The 21,339-nt window shown below is 35.0% G+C and overlaps 1 protein-coding gene and 1 pseudogene across 2 annotated transcripts; one reads left to right on the top strand and one right to left on the bottom strand.

Annotated features, from left to right (window-relative positions):
* The first annotated feature begins 3,642 nt into the window (after positions 1-3,642).
* LOC148864870 (PRA1 family protein F3 pseudogene) lies at positions 3,643-4,710 on the top strand (annotated as a pseudogene). The gene has a single exon (XR_016110409.1). The product of XR_016110409.1 is annotated as a PRA1 family protein F3 pseudogene (transcript).
* A 12,297-nt stretch (positions 4,711-17,007) lies between these two features.
* On the bottom strand, positions 17,008-18,188 carry PSBW (photosystem II reaction center W). Its single transcript, XM_088975698.1, has 2 exons — positions 17,906-18,188; positions 17,008-17,446 (listed from the first exon to the last, which is right to left on the bottom strand). Exons 1-2 carry the CDS (start codon positions 18,000-18,002, stop codon positions 17,136-17,138), a joined length of 408 nt encoding a protein of 135 aa, XP_088831824.1. The 5' UTR covers positions 18,003-18,188; the 3' UTR covers positions 17,008-17,135.
* Positions 18,189-21,339: the final 3,151 nt, after the last annotated feature.

Raw genomic sequence — 21,339 nt, 5'->3', positions numbered from 1 at the left:
ACTTTAACATTACGTACTTGGGGATTTATAATACTTTTGTATTGCAGAAATTAGGGATGAACAGGTTTAGGGCTGCAGACTGATTGAATATAGGGGTATATCCAAATTCGATTTGTTAAGAAATGGAGCATGCCCAAATTTTATTCAAACCCACGGATCTATAAATCTCTATTTTTGAATTCAATTTGATTAAATAATCGGATATCTAATTAAAATCCGGTTTGATATGATTATCAAGGAGAAAAGTTCTGAGTTTTAAGAACTGAAACGGACGAGAAAAAATTAATGAAATTAACGAGTGAGCGAGATCAAGGGACAAAATAAAAAATTGAAATAGAGATCCGAGTTTTAAGAACACCCTCAACCACAGTGGGTTTGGTATTCAGCACCGAAGTTGGACAATGGTTCAAGTTCTGAGAATTGAAAAAGAAGAAAATGTTGAAAAAAAGCACATTGTTTTCTATTCTTCCCGGTTGAAGGCCACTGTTTATCAACTAATTCTCCATTTGTTCATTCATATTTTGGGCGGTAGAGTGTAGAGTATTGGTAATAGGAACGTATCTCTTAGGGAAAACCTATGATGCCAGAAAGACATGATACCAGAAAGACTCTGTCCAATCAAAACTCCCCATCAATTTCTTATGAAATCCCTTTTGATCGATTTCCATTTTTATGATGCCGGTTGATTGGTTATAAGTTTGTCATGTTCTACTGGTAATTGTTTTTTGTGGATTTGAATTCTAGTTACTGCATTGTTATATATAATGTTTGGGTAATTAAATATTTATAGTAATGCCTTATTATTAGTTTATGTTATGATTTCAAAATGGAGGTTATTTGTAGAAAATAATAGCATGAAAATTGAATTTAATATCCATTTCATCAGTATTAGTCAGTGGCAATTTTTTATGATGATGATGGTGATAGTAAATAATATGTTTTTAAAATTTTTTATAATTTTTATATTTGTATCTCTACAAAAAATATTTTTTATTTGTCACACTTATATTTCTTATACTTTTGTGTATTTTCATTGGGGTATTTTAATCAAATAAAGTTCCACACTTTCATTCACACTTTTAATAGTAGTAGAGATCTTTGAAAATAAAGAGAAAAAGAAAGTACATAACCCGATGCTGGTCTCAACTATTTAGGGTCTTGGGAGGAGTAAATTGAATTTGGTCCCAAAATTTGGCATTTTCCACTCTTAGGATAGAAAAACACTACACAATGAAGAATTTGTTTTATGTGCTTTGGTTTTAATAAAGTAATTTTTTTTTTTCAAAACATGTATGGGGACTCAGTTCCTTGAAAATTGAAATCACAAAGAAGAGAACAATTCATATTGGAAAACATCTCCTTAAATGTTAACTAAAACCAATATTTGTAAATCCTACCTTGGATTTAGATGATAATCACCTCAGTGAAATAATTGTAGTAATGAATAAAATTCAAAGAATAAATATGAAAAGAAAAGAGAAGAGGATATATAAACTAAAAAACAAATGAAGTGAAATTGGAAAAGAAAGAAATGGTTGGTCATTTATCCATGAAAATGGCTAAGCACCAGAAGCAATATTGCACACTCCTAACAAAAAGAGAAGCAATATTTATTTTTGATAAATGACCAACCCTTTTTTATTGATGCTCAGTTTGGAAGGAGTACAAATGCAAATTTGCATTTGTACAAGGTTTTACACTCTACAAATTTGCATTTGTACCCTTTTCAAATTGAGCCTGAAGGATATTTTAGAAAATTCTCTCATTCATGGGACTAACATTTCTCTGCAAAAGTAATTACCTGGTAATAATCTCTCAGACTCAATTTGGAAGAAGTGTAAATGCAAATATGTACAGTATAAATATGTACAAAATAATATAGCATACATAGTTTTGCACTCCAAGCCTTAAGTAATATTTACCCAATTGAGGCATTTACCTGTAACCAATTTATGGGCAAATGAGTCGAGCCTAATTGCAATTTGCATGGGAATGTTGATCAGCTTCAGATGTGGACTTGACATTGAGTTGAGTTGAACCAATGATTTCAATCCTGAGGCATTTGGTTTAGAGTTTAGACATGATTCGTTCTCAATTTTGTTTTAATTGTCATGGGACCAAAAAATGCAGACAATAGAAACAAACAGGCAGATGGAATTTGGGTTGGCCCAAGTTGAACCTGGATCAAAATCCGTATTCGATCCATGGCGTCCCGTGCTTCATTAGACGTCATCAGATTGGAATCCGTTTGGTTGGAGTTCAAATGCAAATATAATCGGTTCAGGTGTGAGCAAAATTTAAGCCGGTTATAAGGGCCATTTGGACTTTTACCGTTTGGGAAGAAGAGAGAAAACTATCGATGCAACTTTTCTATCGTTTGGGAGAGTTTGTAACGTTACAAACTCAGGTCACAGAGTATGTACAGTGTAAACTTTGCTGTATGAGTGTGTACACTGTACATAAACCATCCTCTTCATGTATCGTTCATGTAAGCATTCCTGGGTTCATGAATCATTTATCTCATCAACTGGGGTTTCATTTGTGAACAGACTTTACAAATCTATACAATTACAAGATCTATTTATGTTAAAACAGGGGAAATGTTAAACTACAAGATACGGGGAAAAGGTTTTCAAATCTGTAAAAAAAAACAAATGGTATTGAGAAAATGAAAACAGAAAAGAGATCTGGAAATCATCTTACTTTCAGGCAGTCCAATAAGGTATTAGATAAGGTGAAGAGGACTTGAGAATGAACAAGGTTTTGAAGTTTGGAACAAGAGGAAAACTCCAAAAACAACAAACAACTAGGTATGTGTTTGGTTCTGTGGGCGGGCGTTCATCGATAGGCTATTTATTTGTACTTTTTACTTTAAACATTTTCTGTTTTTATTGTTTTGTTGGGCTTTTACTTCAAATGTTTTTTACTTTATACCTCAGATTGATACCTATTAAAGTGTGTGCATCTGGTTAACTAGACCAGATACAGCATGCATTGATAGATCAAATGAAAAACTAGACCAGCTACGTACAAGAAACCTCACTGACAACTTGATGCTAAAATCTTTGTTTCCTAGATTTCAAATCTCCAATAACGAACACTTGTATCTCAAACACTCGGACGCTCAGGCACTTAATTTGATCTCCGTTGCCTAGAATTGATTGTCGACTTGATGCTCAAATCTCAGATGTTGTAACACTTAGACTGAGAATGGGAAAATATCCATTACTCTTCGCTAGATCGATGTGAATTCTGGTGGATGAGGGTAAACCCTTTGCCTGTTTCCCTCGATGGACTTCGAGCGTGATTTTTACAAGTAGTTTTTCACCCCCAAAATGTTTGCAATTTTACTTCGACTTTTGGTTTTTTTTTTACAATGTTTTCAAATACTCGCAAATCCAACCCGGGATGCATATTTGTGCTGAACCGGAATTTGCACCCCTTCTAAACGGAGCCTTAACAGTGGTGATTCAGCCATTCAGTGATTCACGCTTCAGGAATAGGCGTGGAAAAGGGAACCGTAGGCGTACGTAACATTTGTATTGTAGCCTGAGGGTAGTCTCGTAATTTACTAATTTGGGCATTCAGGAATCCAGAGCTGAAAATCGAAAACGTCACGGCTTGAACTTGAAAGTTGAATCCAGAAGCTCTTCATATGTTGTTGTTTGTAGGTTAGACCGTTACAGTTAGCGTTTTCGTTTTGATCTCTCTCTGTCTCTGAGATCGACCGCCAGAAAGCTTTGGAGCTGGGGTTGGGTGTAGGGTTTTGCCGTTTGGGGACTAGGGTTTACTTCCTCTCTATCAACTCATTATTCTGTAATCACTAATTCTATCCAGATTCGGAACAGGGTTTCTCCGTGATGTCGAAGGCGCCACAGACTGGTTACGGCACTATCCCTTCAACGGCAGCTTCGACTTCGAACCCTGCGGTCGAGTTCATATCCCGCGCTAAGGAAAGAGGGAAATCGGTCTACGCCACACGGCGCCCATGGAGGGAACTGGCAGATCCGTCTGCGTTTGGGCGCCCGTATAGCTATGGCGAGGCTATGGTTCGAATCAAGCGTAATCTCGGCTATTTCCGCGTTAATTATGCCATTATCGTGTTACTGATATTGTTCCTGAGTCTCTTGTGGCATCCGATATCAATGATTGTGTTCTTGGTCGTGTTTGTGGCTTGGTTCTTCCTTTACTTCTTCCGTGATGAGCCACTTATGGTCTTCAATCGAACATTTGACGATCGGGTTGTTCTGGCGATTCTGAGTGTAGTTACCATTGTTGCGTTAGTCTTCACTCGTGTCGGGTTGAATGTTCTGGTTTCGCTTATAATTGGAGTAGTCATTGTTTGTCTTCATGCGGCTTTTAGGGTTACCGATGATCAATATCAGTTCCTCAGCGAACAGGAAGCTGCTGAAGGGGGATTGCTTTCGGTTGTTGGGAGCCCCCTGAGAACGACTTACAGCCGTGTTTGAATGGACTGCTTTTGTACTGTTGGTTGCGGCTTGGTTTCAGAAATGGGATCTTGGGTGGTGATTGTGATCATTATCGAGTTCCATATGAAAGAAGTCTTGCCGACTAAATCTGCCGGTTTGGGTTCGTTGTCAAATGTTCTGAAAAATGTTTTTGGTTCTGAACGGAGGGATTCTTGTGAGTGCATTTCTCTTGTTTCTATTTCTACAAAAAAAGTGCAAATTCTGAAGGAATTTGGTTGTAACTGTTTCATGTTAGACTTCTTGTAAAGCAAGTCAAATTTATTTACTCGAGCTTGTATTTTGTCCTTTTATCAGTGTTGTTTTGATTACATTTAAGTGTTAGTTCATGTTGTTTCAGTTTGTTATAAATTTCAGACTGCATTTTTGACCCCTTTTTTTGTTGGTTTGATCAGAATTGGTTAAGTTAGTGCAGAGTCAGGCTTTGTTTCTTTTCTTTCAATTGTACAAGCATTTGTCATCTTTTTGTTTAGAATGGACGGCAATTCATGTTGATGAATTTGCCAGTGAAGTTTTGTTGAAATATCTAATTAATTATTTATTTGTTTTATATGAACTTGATGCACGTCCCAAAACTATGCACATGCAAAATGTACCTGTGTGATTTATTTCTTGGCTTATTTTGAAAACTTTCAACTTGTTAAATCTGTGTCTTGTTTTGTTAGATCATTTGTGCTGGTATTATGGATCTCTTAGTCTTTTGTTTTCCTAATGAATTCTTCTTGATTCTCTTTCCTTACCCATTTCATCTTAACATATGGTTTGTTGACATGGAGGCAGTTGTTATTTATTGATTATGTACTGTCTGATGCAACAGACCCTTAAAAAACTAGAAATATAGACAAACACCAATAACCATGTTGAAAGCTGAAACACAATGCTTGTTTTCTTGTCCACAGATGACCGGGCGAATCCAAGATAGGTAAGACTTAAGAGAAAGAATGGCACAGAGGAATCACTCAAGATGTCTTTTTTTCCCCTCCATAAACTGGCATAAAATTTGTTCATGGTAAAATATTTTGAGCTATATTTTCATCCCTTTTAAGATAGAGGTGTTCATTTCCTTGCCATTTACCTCAAAACAAATTAAAAGTGATGTAAACAAAGTTTTCACTATAAAAGGGATAGAAGTGATAACTAATATTTTTATTGTAAAAAAACAATAGCTGAAATAGGTCAGCTTGAAAACAAATTATGTCCAATCATGGAGAAACTTAAGAAGCCTAAAGAAAATTGTATACTTAAATTGGGACCTGGAATATATATGGACGATCATGAGCAGCCGCTATGTAGCTGCCATAACACTTCAAGCCTACCAACAGAAAACAACTTATTTTATGGCTTGCAAGGTCTAGTTGCTAGAAGTAGCAAGAAAAGGCCAACTGACATAATACTGGGCACTCACATTATGAAACATTTGCAATATATATGTCATATCTCTCAAAGAAAATTAATTTTTTGAGAGAAAAGGTAAAAGTAATTCATTAATAGAAGACTGAAAGAGAATTATCAAAAAAAAAAAAAAAAAGAATGAAAGAGATACATACAGCTTTGCCCACAGAGGCACTGAGCAAGGCACTCACTATGAACAACTCAAAAAATCAAAAAAGAACATCATACAAAGAGATTACTCTACCCCAAAAAAGAATTGTAAGGGCAATTCTTGAATGGTTTGTAAGTTGCCACCCAGGAATATAACCTTCTCCAGATTCTCTTTAAGACTTCCTCCTCTGATCTCAACTGATTTTCAAAGAGTCTCATATTTCTTCCCGACCAGATTGATCACACCACCATCGCTGGCAACACCTTGCATACAATCTTACATCTTCTCAGCAAACCCTTCAGACCCCAGCCCCGTATCAGATCCAATACATTTCTTGGGAGGCAGGACTGAACTCCAAAAACCTCTAGCATTTTCATCCAAATTACCCAACTGAATCTGCAGTGCAGGAAGAGATGTTCCAACTTTTCAGAATTGTTGCCACATAGAACACATCTGCTTGGTTCTACTACCCAACCTCTCTTTGACAAATTATCAGCTGTTAAACACTTCCCTAAAGCTGTCACCCATAGACAAAAGGAAACTTTTAAAGGAGCCACCGTCCTCCATACCAGGTCTTTGGGGAAATTATCTTCCTCCTCCCTGCAAAGGCTGCTGGAAAAAGATTTGACTGAGAACCTACCTGATTTCTCCTTTGCCCAAATCCTCCTGTCCCCCCTTGTACTATCTACCCTTACTGCACTCAGCATCTGCATCATCTCCTCCCATTGCTCCACTTCCCAATCATTCAGGTTCCTTCTAAAACTGGGACACCACACAGCTGCTCCTCCAACCTGAGAAAACACCTCAAAGAAAAATAAATAAGTGATATATTAACAATTAAGTTGAGGAATTTTCATCAAGATTAAACCTTTGGCAGTTAGGTAGGTCTGAAGACCGCACTTGCACTACATTTGAAACCCAACACTTGGTGGTCTCAGGTGTACATTGTACCATGAAAGCCAAAACATAACGTGTGGACTACATCCTGGGATTTGTTTGAGAAAGTATGGCATTTGTTTTGCTGCATTACAAGTAATGCTGCATTAAGCCCAGCTGAATAATTATCATCTTCTCTATTACAAGTTCTGTTTCACCTAGGGAAGTTAGACTTCTATTTCCTGCATTATGTTCGTACAAAGTTTGTTGTATGGCATATTGTACTTTCATATGAAGCATGCAGTATGCACTACTTTTGTTTTACTTATCTTTTGGGAATAAAATGCTGAATTCTATTATCTGACACATTTTATCCCATCATTCCCCATAAATAATTGAGAATTTAACAGGTGTGATGGTGTATCATACAGTATGGTGAATAACTTGAAAGCTTTGCATAGTTATTCAATGCAGATTTTGGTTTCTTTATGCAATATGTTAGAATAGGAGACTCATTTTTGGGTGATTGGTCTTTATAACCCTGTTAACCTGCAATTTATAAACTTCCGGATGGGCATCAGAGAATCAAAGGTATCCAGAGTACTGCGATTTTGTTGACCAAGGATTTCTGCTGGATTTATGGAGTGCTTTTATGTTCCTATGTAACTTATTGTCTGGTCAGTAGTTCTTCCAGGAAAGTAGGGGATAGTGGTGTTGATGATTTCTAACATGAGTCTTTCTTCTATATGGATTGGATTTCTCACTACTTATGCCAAATTGAATCCCATTTATCTGATGAAAAAATAAATAAATAAACAAAAAGAATCTCATTTCATGACGGGAGCAACTGCAGAGGAAAGCCAATCTGGTTTAACATTCTGTCTTGTTAGATTTATCAGCTGAACAAGGTGTAATTAATTCTCTTTTAAGCTTAGTTATTAAAATCAAACTATGTTTATTGTCTGTATTCCAGAATATTTTGTTTTTTATCATTTCTTGCATATGGCATATCTAGGGGAATAGAAGGGACTGTGTTTTGTTGTATTTGCTTTGCCAAGAAGGATCGTGGTGTAAAGTAGTGATTATTTCTTCTCACTTGCAAAAGTGGGCTAGTTCTTATCAATTAGTATATAGCTGAGTTATCCTGGTCCCGGATGTAGGCCGCTTTTATGCAAGAGATTTTGTAATATAACATGTGGACATGTTATGTTTTGTAAAACAATAAATATTATTTATATACATTGAATTGAACTTGCCAAGGAAACCCATTTCGAGTTTAGTTTTCTTCTGAAATTTTCTTATGTTTTTCTTCTCTCTTTTAAATTTGCATAGTTTGAGCTCTTACCTTATTCAAACAAAGCCATATATGTTGAGCCTTCCTGGATTTTGTCTAGTTGTTCTTTCTCTCTTTTAAATTTGCATAGTTTGGGATCTTACTGCATTCAAACAAAGCCAATATGAGAACCCTTCCAGGGTTTTGTCAAGTTGGAACTCCCTGGATAATAGAGATCCTTGGAGCTGATCGGTGGTGGTTATAAAGTTCTAAGAAAATCTTCTACTACATTACATGGTCAGATACATCTTTCTAAGTTAGATCCAAATTAGACCTTATGGCATCAAAATCTATAAGCTATGCTTAAGATCTTTTTCCAATGTTGATTCAATTCCATTGTGATGCCTAAATAAGCAAGTTGGCCGAGTCATAGCTAATTCCATATGAAATTTTATGCATCAATGCAAATGATAAGGTGTTTACATTGGAAGTATTAGAATAATTGGCATATAATAAAGCTCTGTTGTTCTGGCCTGGGTTTTTCGCACAAACCATTCTTTTCTAATTGATCTTTAAGGTTGTATTTGGTAGCGATGCAAATGCCAGATCAGTGCTTTAATGCACTCTGGTTCGATTTTACACATTTGATTAGATTGTAAAATTACATCGTGAATCGAGGTAAAAATGGAGATTACCTTGAGAATCAAAGGAAATATTTACTTCGATTTTATCGAAGTAAACACTTGCTCCCTTTTCCATTGAACAGCACAATCGATAACGGCTAGTTGAAGAAGTGCAGACGATCACGATCTAGGCAACAACGACCAAGAAAGGTTTTCTGATGGTGACCAAGATGGATATCACCATTGTTGGACGGTGACAATCTAGGCGTTAAAGATTCTTTTCTAACCATTGATCTCAGATTTGTTGGTCAAAAAATCTCTTAGTCCAAAACTCCAAATTTCAAACTTTTCCAGTTTTTGCGTCCTCTGCCAGGAGGTTTGAAGAAATGGTGATTGATCTCTGCCTGGTTATTATCTGATGAGAAACGCCATCACTAATGCCAATGTCAGATCTGGTGAGAAACACCATTTCTCCCTCTGGTCTGCTAATTTTGAAGCTAAAATGGTGAGAAACACTATTTCTCCTACTGGCATTCAAAATTTGAGTTAGAAGTTTCAGATTCAGCATTACCTCTTGTAGTGCATTCAATATAGATCCAACCTGTTGACGCTTGCCTACTGGCAAGATGAGCGAAAATTCTTCTCGATCATATTGATGAAACGGTTCAAATAGAATAAGACACCTTAGGCAGACAAGAAAGATTTTCTCATTAGGCTCAGTTTGGAAGGAGTACAAATACAAATATATAGAGTACAAAGCTTTGTATTTTATATGTATTTGTACTGTACTACTGTACATATTTATATTTGTACTCCTTCCAAACTGAGCCTTAGGTTGTAATGCTATGTTTGACTTGATAAAAATAAAAGAAAAACAGAGACTCAGACTCAAGGGAAAGGTCCTTGAGGAATTGAACAAAATTTCTTAAGAACTTCCCCTCGATTTTCAGTTTCTCCCTTATCTTCTATCAAACCAAACATAGCCTAAGAGAATACAGCGGCTGTATATATTCATAAATTTATGCTTTAAAGAGTAACTAGTAAGCCTCAACTTATTGTCAGCATTATTAGTTTGGATGCTGAAAGCCATACCAGCTAGTTAATTCCTCACTTTTGACATGGAGAAATTCAGCTAAAAATTCTTAGGAGCTGCTTATGAAACTCTTGATTCTTTGTTTATGTTTATTAAGATATGTATTTCATTTATAATTTTTTAATATAATTATGGGTACATAGGGAGGGAGGGGGAAGGAGAACCATACTTAGTCCTCTAGCTATTCTAACCAAATTTGAACTAATAAAGTATTTTAATCCTCTCCAGCTTCTTTTATTGGCCATTGGATACAGCTTGCATTGCTCTCTATGGTTTACAATTTAACCTAATGATGGATTGATTAAGATCAGTCTTCCTAGCTATTGTAACTCAATACAAATGAGCCTTTATTCAAAGAAGGCAGATTATAGATCAAATATTGATAACCAATAAATGGTTAGGGGACTTGAGAAGATCGAGGAAGAAAGGATTTGTGTATAAATTGGATCTGGAAAAGTTCTATGATATGGTGTATTGGTCATTTATTTTAAAAGTAATAAAGAATTGTGGGTTGGGAGAGAGGTGGTGCAAATGGATCAAAGGCCACTTACAAATCTATCATAATTCAGTCTTGGTAAATAGTGTTTTGGAATTTTTTCTAGCTAGTAAGGGTTTAAGACAATGTGATGTACTTTTTTTTTTACCCTGACTATAGATGTGTTTAGTAGATTAATCTCTAGAGCTGAAAGCTTGAATGTTTTTAAAGGTTTGAGGGTAGGACCTTTTCAACTTTGTAAGTTTGTATTCACTCTATTTGCTTAAAAAAGAACTTATTCATCGCTTTATTGCAGCTTATTCATCAACTAGTTTGAGCTGGGATTTCGGTTTTAGAAGAGGGTTGAGGGATCATGAGTATGATTGGTTGTATAGTTGCTAAATACCCTTGATAATGTTTTCTTGGATCATTTTAAACTAGATAACGGAATATAGGTGCCTCATCATAATGATTTATTTTACTGCTCTTCTTTTTTTGCCCTCTCTTTGTTCTTTATCTTCTTCTCGGCCTTCCCCCCTTAAAAAAATTTGGTGTCAATCCATCCCTGCTAGGAGAAACTTTTTGTTGGGAACACTTTAATGAGAAGATTAATACTTTGGATAATTTGTAAAATAAGAAAACCGTCGTTATGCATTTCCCCTATTCAGTGTATTCTCTATAAAGTTGATGGTAAGTTGATGGTAAGAGTTGTTACTACATATTAATCACTTGTACTTTTGGTGTAGGCATTTGGGAGAAGATTTTTTCTCCTTTTGGGTGTAAGTAGACTTTGCAATTGGTGTAGGCATTTGTAATGATAATATTTGTCCTAAAGGCTCTATTTGGAAGGAGTACAAATACAAATATATAAAGCGCAAAATCTTGTATTTTGTATTATTTCTTATCTCTCATTTACTTTCCTAGATCTAATTCATTTAGCAGCAAGCAAATTAAGTTCGTTAACAAGCACTCGTTAAAGATAACTTAGTACAAGACTATAAACACCTTCAACAATATATATATATATATAGTCAATGCTAATAATAAATGCACTATTGATTGAAAATGTCAGGAAATTCATAATCCTAAGAGTTGCTTAAATTAGTTACCTCTCATCAAACCTTCACACTGTCAAACAGAGTATATGAGTAAGAAATTTGTTGTGAATCATTCAAATGGAATAGGTCTAAGATAAAATTAAAATCAATTAACAACCCAATTCATCCTCCTTCTTGGGTTGCCTATATGGGCAACACAATCTTTTTTATAGCTATAGAATCATTCAAAATTCCAATTTTCAGAATTTCATGTCTAAGGTGCCTTAAAATTGAAGGGTTATTAGAAGAGAGGTTTGACGTCAGCAGGTGTAGGGTAACAAACACCAGTATAAATCTACCCTGAATCCATATGTAATTCAGATACCAAGTTGTTTAAGGTGAAGCCAAAAGAAAGAAAGAAAGAAAGAAGAGAAGAGAGGAGAAGAAAAGAAGAAGAGAGTTATGAAGGTGTATCTTGGGTTATTGTTCACACAAGAGACAAAGTCTTTATAACTTTGTTGAAAATACAAGTTTGCCCTTACTTGGGCGCCCAAATACAAAGAGGAAAAAAATAAAAAAAAAACCCTTTCATCATATTGCATATTCTCAACTGCATCCTATGTGGCAATTAGATATATATTTTGTTGCATCATATCTATACAACTATAAAATGTAAGAATAGGAACTAAGATTTTTGGAATTTTTCTTGACTGGAATGCCCCTTTTTTTCTGAAATATGGTCCCTCTTTATTGCGATGATAGAAAATGTAATTTGACTACTATTATTTAATGCATTAAACTCCTCTCATTAAATCCCACATTTTAAGCAATTACTCTCATTCAACCTCATTTAATCATATATTTAAGGCATTTTTATTTCTTCTCATTACTAAATTCCACTAATTCCAATAGCATAAAAAATTATACTTCTAAAATTGACTTAGAAAAAATAGTATTTTCATCTAGGTGGTGGTAATAAATTAAACCATTATAGGTCAAATGGGTCAACCCATGTTACAACAATTAAATAATAAAAAATCAAAAATAGATCAAATGCAAAAAATAAAATAAAAAAGAAAAATTTTGGGAACATCTTTAAGATCATGTATTCGTCCTATTAAACAAGAATAAGTATCATAAATAATAAATATTTTTATTAATGATGGAAATAGAATATGAAATTTAAAACCAATTAGAAATAAAACTATTTTACTATTTTCTCTCATTAAGTCTCATATCTAATGTTTATTCTCTCATTAAATTCTACATTTAATATTTATTTCTCTTATCATTAAATTCTACTAATTAGTCCACAATATTAATTTTAATAATATAAAAATAAATACTTTGAAAAGTAATTCGAAAATAAAACCATCTTCTTTCCTTTTGGTGGTGGGTAAGCAATTTAACCATTTGGGTTAAATGGGTTACAAAATAATATCATAATTAAATAATAAAAATAAAATAAAATAATACAGAAAAATAAATTGGGTATATCTCTAATATTATATATTCATTATACTAAAGAAAAATAAGTATGATATGTAATAAAAAATTTTATTAATGATGAAAATGGAATTCCAAATCTAAAACCAACCAAGAAATGAAATGATGTCATAATCAAATAATAAAACTTTTAAAAATAGAAAACAAAGAATCACAAAAATAAAGAAAAATTAGAGAAAAAATTGGGAACATATCTAATGTTATATATTGAATAAAATTAGGTATTGTACATAAGAGTTATTTTTATTAATGACGGAAATGTAATACAAAATTTAAAGTAAACATAGAAATCAAACTATTTTCATTTTTGGGTGGTGGGTTAGTGGTCTGGGTCAAATTGATTAACCAATGATGTGATAGTTAAATAATAAAATTTAAAAAAAATCAAAAAGTACAAAGAAACACAAGTATATAAAAAATTATATCAAACAAAAATTAAGCATGATAAGCAAAAATTATTTATACAATGCAGATGAAATATATATAATTTAAAACTGATATGAAGTCAAAGGTATTTTCCTATCTAGATGGTTCCATGGTGGGTCAGTGATTCAACTTTTCCAATCAACTCATGATGTCATTATTGAAAAAGTGAAAAAGTATAGAATTTTGTTGAAAACATTTGGTAACATTTCTAATGTTATATATTCATCATATTATAAAAAAAAAAATTATTTATATTAATGATGGAAATGAAAATCAAAATTTAATAAAATAATAATAATATTATTATTATTATTGTAATTTAAAATTTAGTTGCACATACACATTTACTAGTACTAGTAAAGCTGGATATACACCATGAATACCCATAAAACCTACTCTCCAAAACAAAGGCTATTCTTTTGGTTATATACTTTTAGAACCATTGGACTTGCATAATCTATATGAAGTAAATAAGCCAATAATTAGAAAGCATTTATTTTTAAATTGACCATTGGATGAAAATCAATAAGATAGGGTGGTGTCACACTGAATTTAGACATTTAATAAGGGGAAATTTCTTAAACTACTACTGTTTGCAAAATTGACTAACTTAATAACTATACCTTTATTGTTTACATATTGTCTTAAACTACCCTTAAGTTTTCTGACAATTGTCAAACACCTCCCTTACCATTAGTCGATTGTCATACACCGTTTGCATGTGACACCACGTGACTAATAATTTTGTCTAGAATTCCTAAAATACCCTTTTACGGTTAAAAATGCCCTTTTCATTTCAGTTCATTTCATTTAGGGCTCGGTCAGCACTGGATTATTTCTTGCATGAGGGCTCGGTCACCGGCATCTTCTTACACGAATCTGAGCCATTGTTTGTTAGCATTGGCACCATCAATGGTGACCCTTTTTGTTAAGAATCATGGCCTGTGTCTACATCATCATCATCGTCAAAGTCATCGTTAGCAGTGGTAGAGAATCACTGCTCATAACTACCCGTCAACACTGTTCGTGGTGACCCCAAGGAACACGTATATTCCTCAAATTTTCAAAATAAAACCCAAACAATGCTACTTTCTTCTCTGTTTATATTAAACCTGGCAATTGGGTTTGGTGGGTCGGGTTCGGATTTGGTCAAGGTACTTCTGGTTGATTTCGGGTCGGGTTGAATTTCAAGTCGGATTGTTAAATGCTAGACCCTAACCCTAAATGCCCGGTTTAAGGTTGACCCATGGGTCAATTCGGATCATCCCAAAAAATAATTAAAATTTAAAAAATAAAGAAAACTTACATGAAAAATGTCAAAATTAAAAGAGTTAACCTTAAAATTCCAAATATAAAATAAAAAACTTGAACATTTAACAATTTAAAGAGTAAACAATAAAAGGTAAAAACTAAACAAAAAAAAATTAAAGAGTGGAAACTTCTAACAATGCATAAATAATCCCAATTAGACTTGACAATTAGGTCAGCGGGTTGACCCATGACACAACCCAACCCAACCCAACCCAGTTTTTTTAGGTTGGATCGGGTCGGATATGAGACCCTAACCCTATTTTTCGGGTCGGGTTGGGTCGGGTTCGCGGGTTGGGTCAACTTTTTGCCAGGTCTAGTGACATGGAAGCAATGAATCTTTAGCCTGTAATCAATCGGCAATCGACTTGAATCATGTCTCCTCCGTTTTCTTTGGTTTTTCTTTTTTATTTTCCCTAAAATTCTGTTTTCTAATCTCTTTTCGTTTTCCTTCATCTGTTTGAACTGACTTTTTGTTTTAAGATCTGTGTTTTAGTTATCAACGATTAATATTTAGGATGTATTGGGATTTTAGGGACATCCTCTTCTCCGCCGTAGTTGATTTCTCCGGTGGTTCCATCTGTTGTGATTTATTCTTGCATATCTGATAGTCATGTGAGCAATCTCATATGGGTTTGGATAAATAGGTGTAGTTTTTCAAATGTACCACCGGCCGGAGTTTGCAGCGGCAGTTGTTGAAGACGATGACTTTTCCGCTTGGTAAGGGTGAGCATTATTCAGTTAAAATAAAAAATTTTGGTTTACAATATATATAACATTTAATATATAATATGCTACATATTATATATACAATATATAACATTTAATATATAATATGCTACATATTTATATATTAATATATTATATAATGTACTATAATGAAATTCAATTTCATAATATATATTATAGGTTATAATATATAATATTTTATATAAATTAATTAAATTCAAATTTTAACCAAAATAACCAAAAACCGAAACAAAATTTTGGTTTCGGTTATTTCGGTTTTTATTTTTTTTTTGGTTTTTAAAATTTTGATTTATTCGAGTCGGTTTTTAATCAAATAAATCGAATGCTCACCCCTACTGCTTGAACAATGCCGATGGTTTTTCAAGACAAGTTTTTAAATGGGTGGCCAACCTTTAATCGATCCCTTGTTTGTTTTAATGGAAGGGTAAAAAAGTAATTTGAACACTAAGGTCGATTTGAGCCAGTTTTAATAGAAGGGTAAAAATGTAAATTCAATATTTTCATCCCGATTTAACGATGATGATAATTGTCAGAAAACTTAAGGATAGTTTATGACAATATGTAAACAATAAGAGTATAATTAGTCAATTTCGCAAACAAAAAAGGTAGTTTAAGAAATTTGCCCTTCATTTAAAGCATAATTTACATTGCTAAAACTACATGTCAAAGAAGCAAAAAAAGTGAATCAAAAGTGAGATATGACCTGTAATATACACCTTATAAAATATGAACCAATGAAAAGTAAGTAGACCATGTGACAAGGGTGCAACTTAGGCAACCCAACCCAAAATTTTACACATGTTAGGCTTGGATTTTCAGTCCTTGGGCTAGACTCGGGCCCAAGAAGTCGAGCTTTTTTATTTTTTAGGCCAATACTAATTCATACATATACACACACACACACACACACATATATATATACACATATATATATATATATATATATATATATATATATATGTTTGTATACATATTTACATATGTACATAAATATATGTATAAAAATTTGCATGAATACATATTATATGTATAATTTTAAAGTGGGTTCATCAACCATCCTGAACCTGGCCCGGGCCTGAGTACATCAAATTATAGTACGAGCTAGGTTTGGGTTGGGAAGATCGGGCTTGGGCCTTAAGTCCAAATTTTAGGATTGAGCCAGGATTGACCATAAACCCAGCCCAACCCACCCGACTTGCACCCCTACCATGTGATAAAGATGATTGGTTATTTTTTAAAATTAATTGTATTGCTTTTGCACAAAGGTTTAACTCCTCATTTAAATTTTGAATTAGCATTACCAATACCAAACACACCTCTCCAAACGTTTGAGCCTGAATGGTAATGGCACAAAGGCAATCTAAATGAATTGTGAACTTGTAGTTACTGCACTTCTGCTTAAATTGGGTGGCTTTGGGTATCAGTGTTTTACTCAGGTCGATTTGACTATTTGAGGTTTCAACGCATATCCACCCTAAGATCAGATCAGATCTGGGATTCAGAGATCATGGGTCAGCCAATCAGTTTAATCTGATCAGACGGTCCTGTGCCCCCCGTCTAGGTTAATGCAAAATATTCTACATGAGGAAGAGGTGGAAGGAAGATAAATATTCCAGAAACAAAACCAAGTACATTAATTCATTTAATTAATACATTAAAAAAAAAGGCTTAGGCTGTTTCACAATCCAACATACAAAAGTCCAACCTCTCTTTCTTCTTTTTCTCTACATTCCTTCACTTAGAGGGACAATCCTGATTCCTCGTCCTCTTCAAGGGTAGCAGTGTAGACAAAATAGAGAGACCAAATGAGAGCAAAGACGCCCAGTAGGATCCACCCAAGAAGGTTGTTGCTCAGTCCGAATGGAAGTCCGGTTCCTTCGGTGCTCAGTCTCTCATCCACCAGAGCCAATGCCGGGTTCGACATGGTTGCAGCGCATGCAGCTGCCATGAGCGATGCACCCATGCTCACACTTGAGCTGACACTCGAAGCAGAGGGCTTCTCCTCCACTGAACACATCACACGTCCCCTCCTAGCCAGTGCTGGCAAACCTGAAATGCATAATAAGAGAAGATTTCACATAAACCGTCAACGTTCTCTGAATTTCAGTAACCGGGTATCTGGAACAGAGGACAAAAAAAAAGCATAATTATTCATCTGATTTACTCTCAGTACTAGGATCCTAACGGGAACAGAAATGGGTTTCAAGAATTCAATTCATTTCTTGAAACCCATTTCCACAATTTCAGCGTTCATCTATTCTATCCATTATGGACGATGATCTGTTGATTCCATCTTGGTTCCAACTTATTCGGCCCTGAACCCAGAAGCGCACTACAGAAAAATTTGGCCACAGAAAAGCAGAGTGTGTTCTGTCTTGCGCGAATTCACATGGGGTTTAATTAAATACACCTTTAGTTATCTCCACCACGGAAAGAAAAACAAAGATCTAAAATTCTACGAAGAAGGTTGAAAATCAGGTATCATACACAACCAAGTCGAGGTCTTACCAAGAACAGGGGAGGATGAGGTCCCGATCGAGCTCTTGCGCACGAAGCTGGCACGAACCACCGATGAAGTCGGGGTGGTTGCAGAGATGGAAGCCATTTTTCTTCAAAGTGCAAGAAAATGGGAGGAGAATTCAGGAGAGGAGAGGACCAGTTCACAGGTTTCTTTGTTTCAGGGAGCGCGGTTGGTCGGCTTTAGAAAATGAAATCAAGGAATTATATTCCGGGCACAGAGTTTAAGCTATGAATGCACCACACAAGAGGGATAGAAGGATAGAGAGCCCCTCGTTCCATATCCTCAATCTCCACGCGCCCAACCAGCGCCTTCCACGTGGCATATAATCCATCGGACACACGTATACCACTGGAAAGATACATTTTCATTCGATCTTTGTCCTGAGCACCGAGGAACATGTGGAAATGGAAGAATTAAGTAATAGGCAATTATTAGCAATTTATCACGAGCTTAATTACTAACATGCCCTTGCCCCGTTGGTGGTGTAACAGATATTTTTTATTTTGTGTTTGGTGGAGTTTGAGAGTGCCTATTTGAATAAAGAAAGTAGTGCTTACAAAGTTATTCTAATAAGTGTTCATGATCACTCAGTGAAAAATCACTTATTTCAAACAGGGGTAGAATAGGTATTTTCAAAATGATGTGGCAGGCCAACTGACCAAGACATGCCAAAAAGGAAATAAGCACTTAGGAATAAGCCTAAATTTTTGGCTTCTTGAATAAGTGATTATTGGATTAAATGTTTATTCTTAAGCACTCCCAAGCAAGCTTAGCCCAATCCAGAGGAGTCCTGATTAGAAAATTCTTGTATGTTCTCAATGCTGCACTCGGGAATATCGTGAGGTGTAAGTGGGTGAGTGTGTGTACAGTTCGTTATGGGTAGGACGTAGAGACCCCGAACACAACTCAGCCTTGATTGATTGAATTAACGAGAGGGGGCCTGGAAGTGAAAGGAGGTTATACTTAATAAGTTTATTCTTTTTAGGATTTTTCTTTTCTTTTTATTTTATAGATAACTTATGGAACTAATCATATATTTGCATGGGAATGTAAATGAGAAAATGATAAACTTTGATTAGTTTTATCCAGATTTCACTTTAGTTTGCTCAGATTTTATTTTGAGTCATCTACCTTGGAAATAAACAAATCAAAGTAAAATGCATAACAAAGTCAAAACAAAATTTGGACTCGTCTCACTTGCAGTCCAACGCTTTTACACTAGTGTTAATAAAATGAACTACAAACAAACAAAGCCTAAATATTATATTAACCAAATAAATTTGGATACAGGTGTAATAGCATAGACTTACAAACCGCCACAGGTCTGGTTTAATCCATCCCGAGTCAAAACTAGGCCAATCTGATTCTATGGTCGACCCAATTTACCGAGTAATAATTAAGAGCAAATTATAGTGACCTGACCAACTTGGAATTTGGATGATGTGGCATGAAAGGTTCTAGTAACCTCTCCACTTAGTAAATATTCGAAAACATTAAAGGGGAGCTCAGCTCATCTCACTCACTTCATTGACAATTTCACATTTTCCTCTCAAGTCCCCCTTTACATATACAAGTTTTTCCCTCTTTTTTTAGGTCTTGTTCGTTTTTGGGAAAGTTATTTAGCAGGGTAAGTGTTTTATGGGAAATATTTATCTGGGTAAGTATATTTATCTATATTCTTTTATTTTCTAGATATAAATAAGAAAATGACTAACCATAGAAATCCATTATTAAAAGGGGTAGGTTTATCTCATCCAAATGTTCACAACTTTTCCTCTTGGTGGGAAAGTTACTTACTCACCTAGGAGATGGGTATCATTTACCCAAATAACCAGATCCCACATAAATCTGAAAAAAGAACATGGGTATCTTGGTTAATAGGAATCAAAATCCCATTAACCAACTTCACTCTCTCAAAATCCAAAAAAAAAAAAAAAAAGAAAAAGAATAGGCCATTAAATCTTCCCTTATAGGGAATTATGATGACTTGTTGGAGTATACATAGTGCAGCCCTTTTGGGGCTCTAACCACTTTCCATCTTTCCCAACCCATTTCTCCTCATACCATGGTTTTTAAAACCGATCCGGTGATCAAACTGGTCAGGGGTCCAGTTACCGGGTCGAACAGTCCATATGTTCGAATCAAACACTCGGCCCATTCTAACAAAAACTAAAAAAATAAAAAATAAAAAATGGTCAAAATCGTTTGAACGGTTAACTGCCCGGTTTAGCGGTTCGCTAACCAAAATCAACGGTTTTGGGGGGAAATCCGGTTTTTGGGGAAAATGGAACTGATCACCTGACCGGTTCCTAGTTTTTCTGGTCTGGTCCGGTTTTGAAAACCATGCCTCATACCTTTGGAGTTGACCGCTATCACCATATCCATGTTTAGCCTAATATCGTACCGTATCCGTACCTGTTCGGGTTGTAGAATCCTAAAATTCGTTTGTTCCCCAAAACTCGTCCTGTAAGCAAAAGAAACCCATCCCATCGAGTAGGATAGGGGCTTACCAACCGGGTAGGGTAGAAATTGTCATCCCTACGCCTCCATATAAGATTTTAGTCCAAGTTAACCACTAACCCACCTCTACTTAAAAATTCATTGACTTGTTCAAAGACCTGATGACACTCGTGATTGAACATTTGACCCATTTGGCCTAAGCAAGGTTTAAATTTTCAACATGATATGTCTGAATTAGACAGCATATTAATGTTTAAAAATCAATCTGGATGTCTCCATTTCTAAGTCAGCAGCTCAACTGTCATGGTTGAATAGGTCAATCCATGATGTCATAAATAAAATAATAAGTATACTACTGTGGAACATTGATATTTTGAATTCTGACTCCCCCCGGGCGCGTGAATTATTCAATTTATGGCATTGAGTCCTACTAGATCCCTCTAACTCGCTATTTAAAAAACTAGACTGGACAAGGCGATCAAACCACTTGACCCGACAACCAGTCATGTTTCCAGATCCATTTTTAGACTAGAGCACTTTTTTGAAAAAAAAAAAACATTGAATTAGTCAGAGAACAGCTGATTCGGACAGTTGAACTGTTAAACCATTCCATCGGACAGCGGTTTATGGTTTAATAAAAAATTATTTAATTTTTTTAAGATTATTAATAGAAAAAAAAAAAGGAGATGGAGAGCTGAAGAGGGACTGAGACAAGATCTTAGATCTGAGATGACTGAGATTTGAGAGATCTCAGAGATGAGATCAGAGAAAGAGCGAGCCATCACCGTTGCCATCATCATTGCTGGTGAACATCGCCTCCTTCTTTTTCTTATTCTTCTTCTTTTTTTCCTTCTTTCTTTCCTTCTTTCTTTCCCTCCTTTTCTTTCCTTTTTTTTTTCCGTTCTTTCTTTCCTTTCTTTCTTGTTTACCCAGCTGACAGCCACCTACCTCTCTCTTTTCT

This window comes from Nelumbo lutea, chromosome 3, assembly GCF_056320005.1.
Source record: "Nelumbo lutea isolate HS-2025 chromosome 3, American lotus-T2T, whole genome shotgun sequence".
Classification (NCBI taxonomy): domain Eukaryota; kingdom Viridiplantae; phylum Streptophyta; class Magnoliopsida; order Proteales; family Nelumbonaceae; genus Nelumbo; species Nelumbo lutea.
This window is presented reverse-complemented; position numbering and strand designations above follow the sequence as displayed.

Bases quoted from the DNA above. Each gene is read 5' to 3' on its own strand.
- PSBW (XM_088975698.1), bottom strand. From the start codon at position 18,002: ATGGCTTCCATCTCTGCAACCACCCCGACTTCATCGGTGGTTCGTGCC. The intron at 17,447-17,905 runs GTAAGACCTCGA...TATGCATTTCAG, and splicing joins CTCATCCTCCCCTGTTCTTG to GTTTGCCAGCACTGGCTAGG.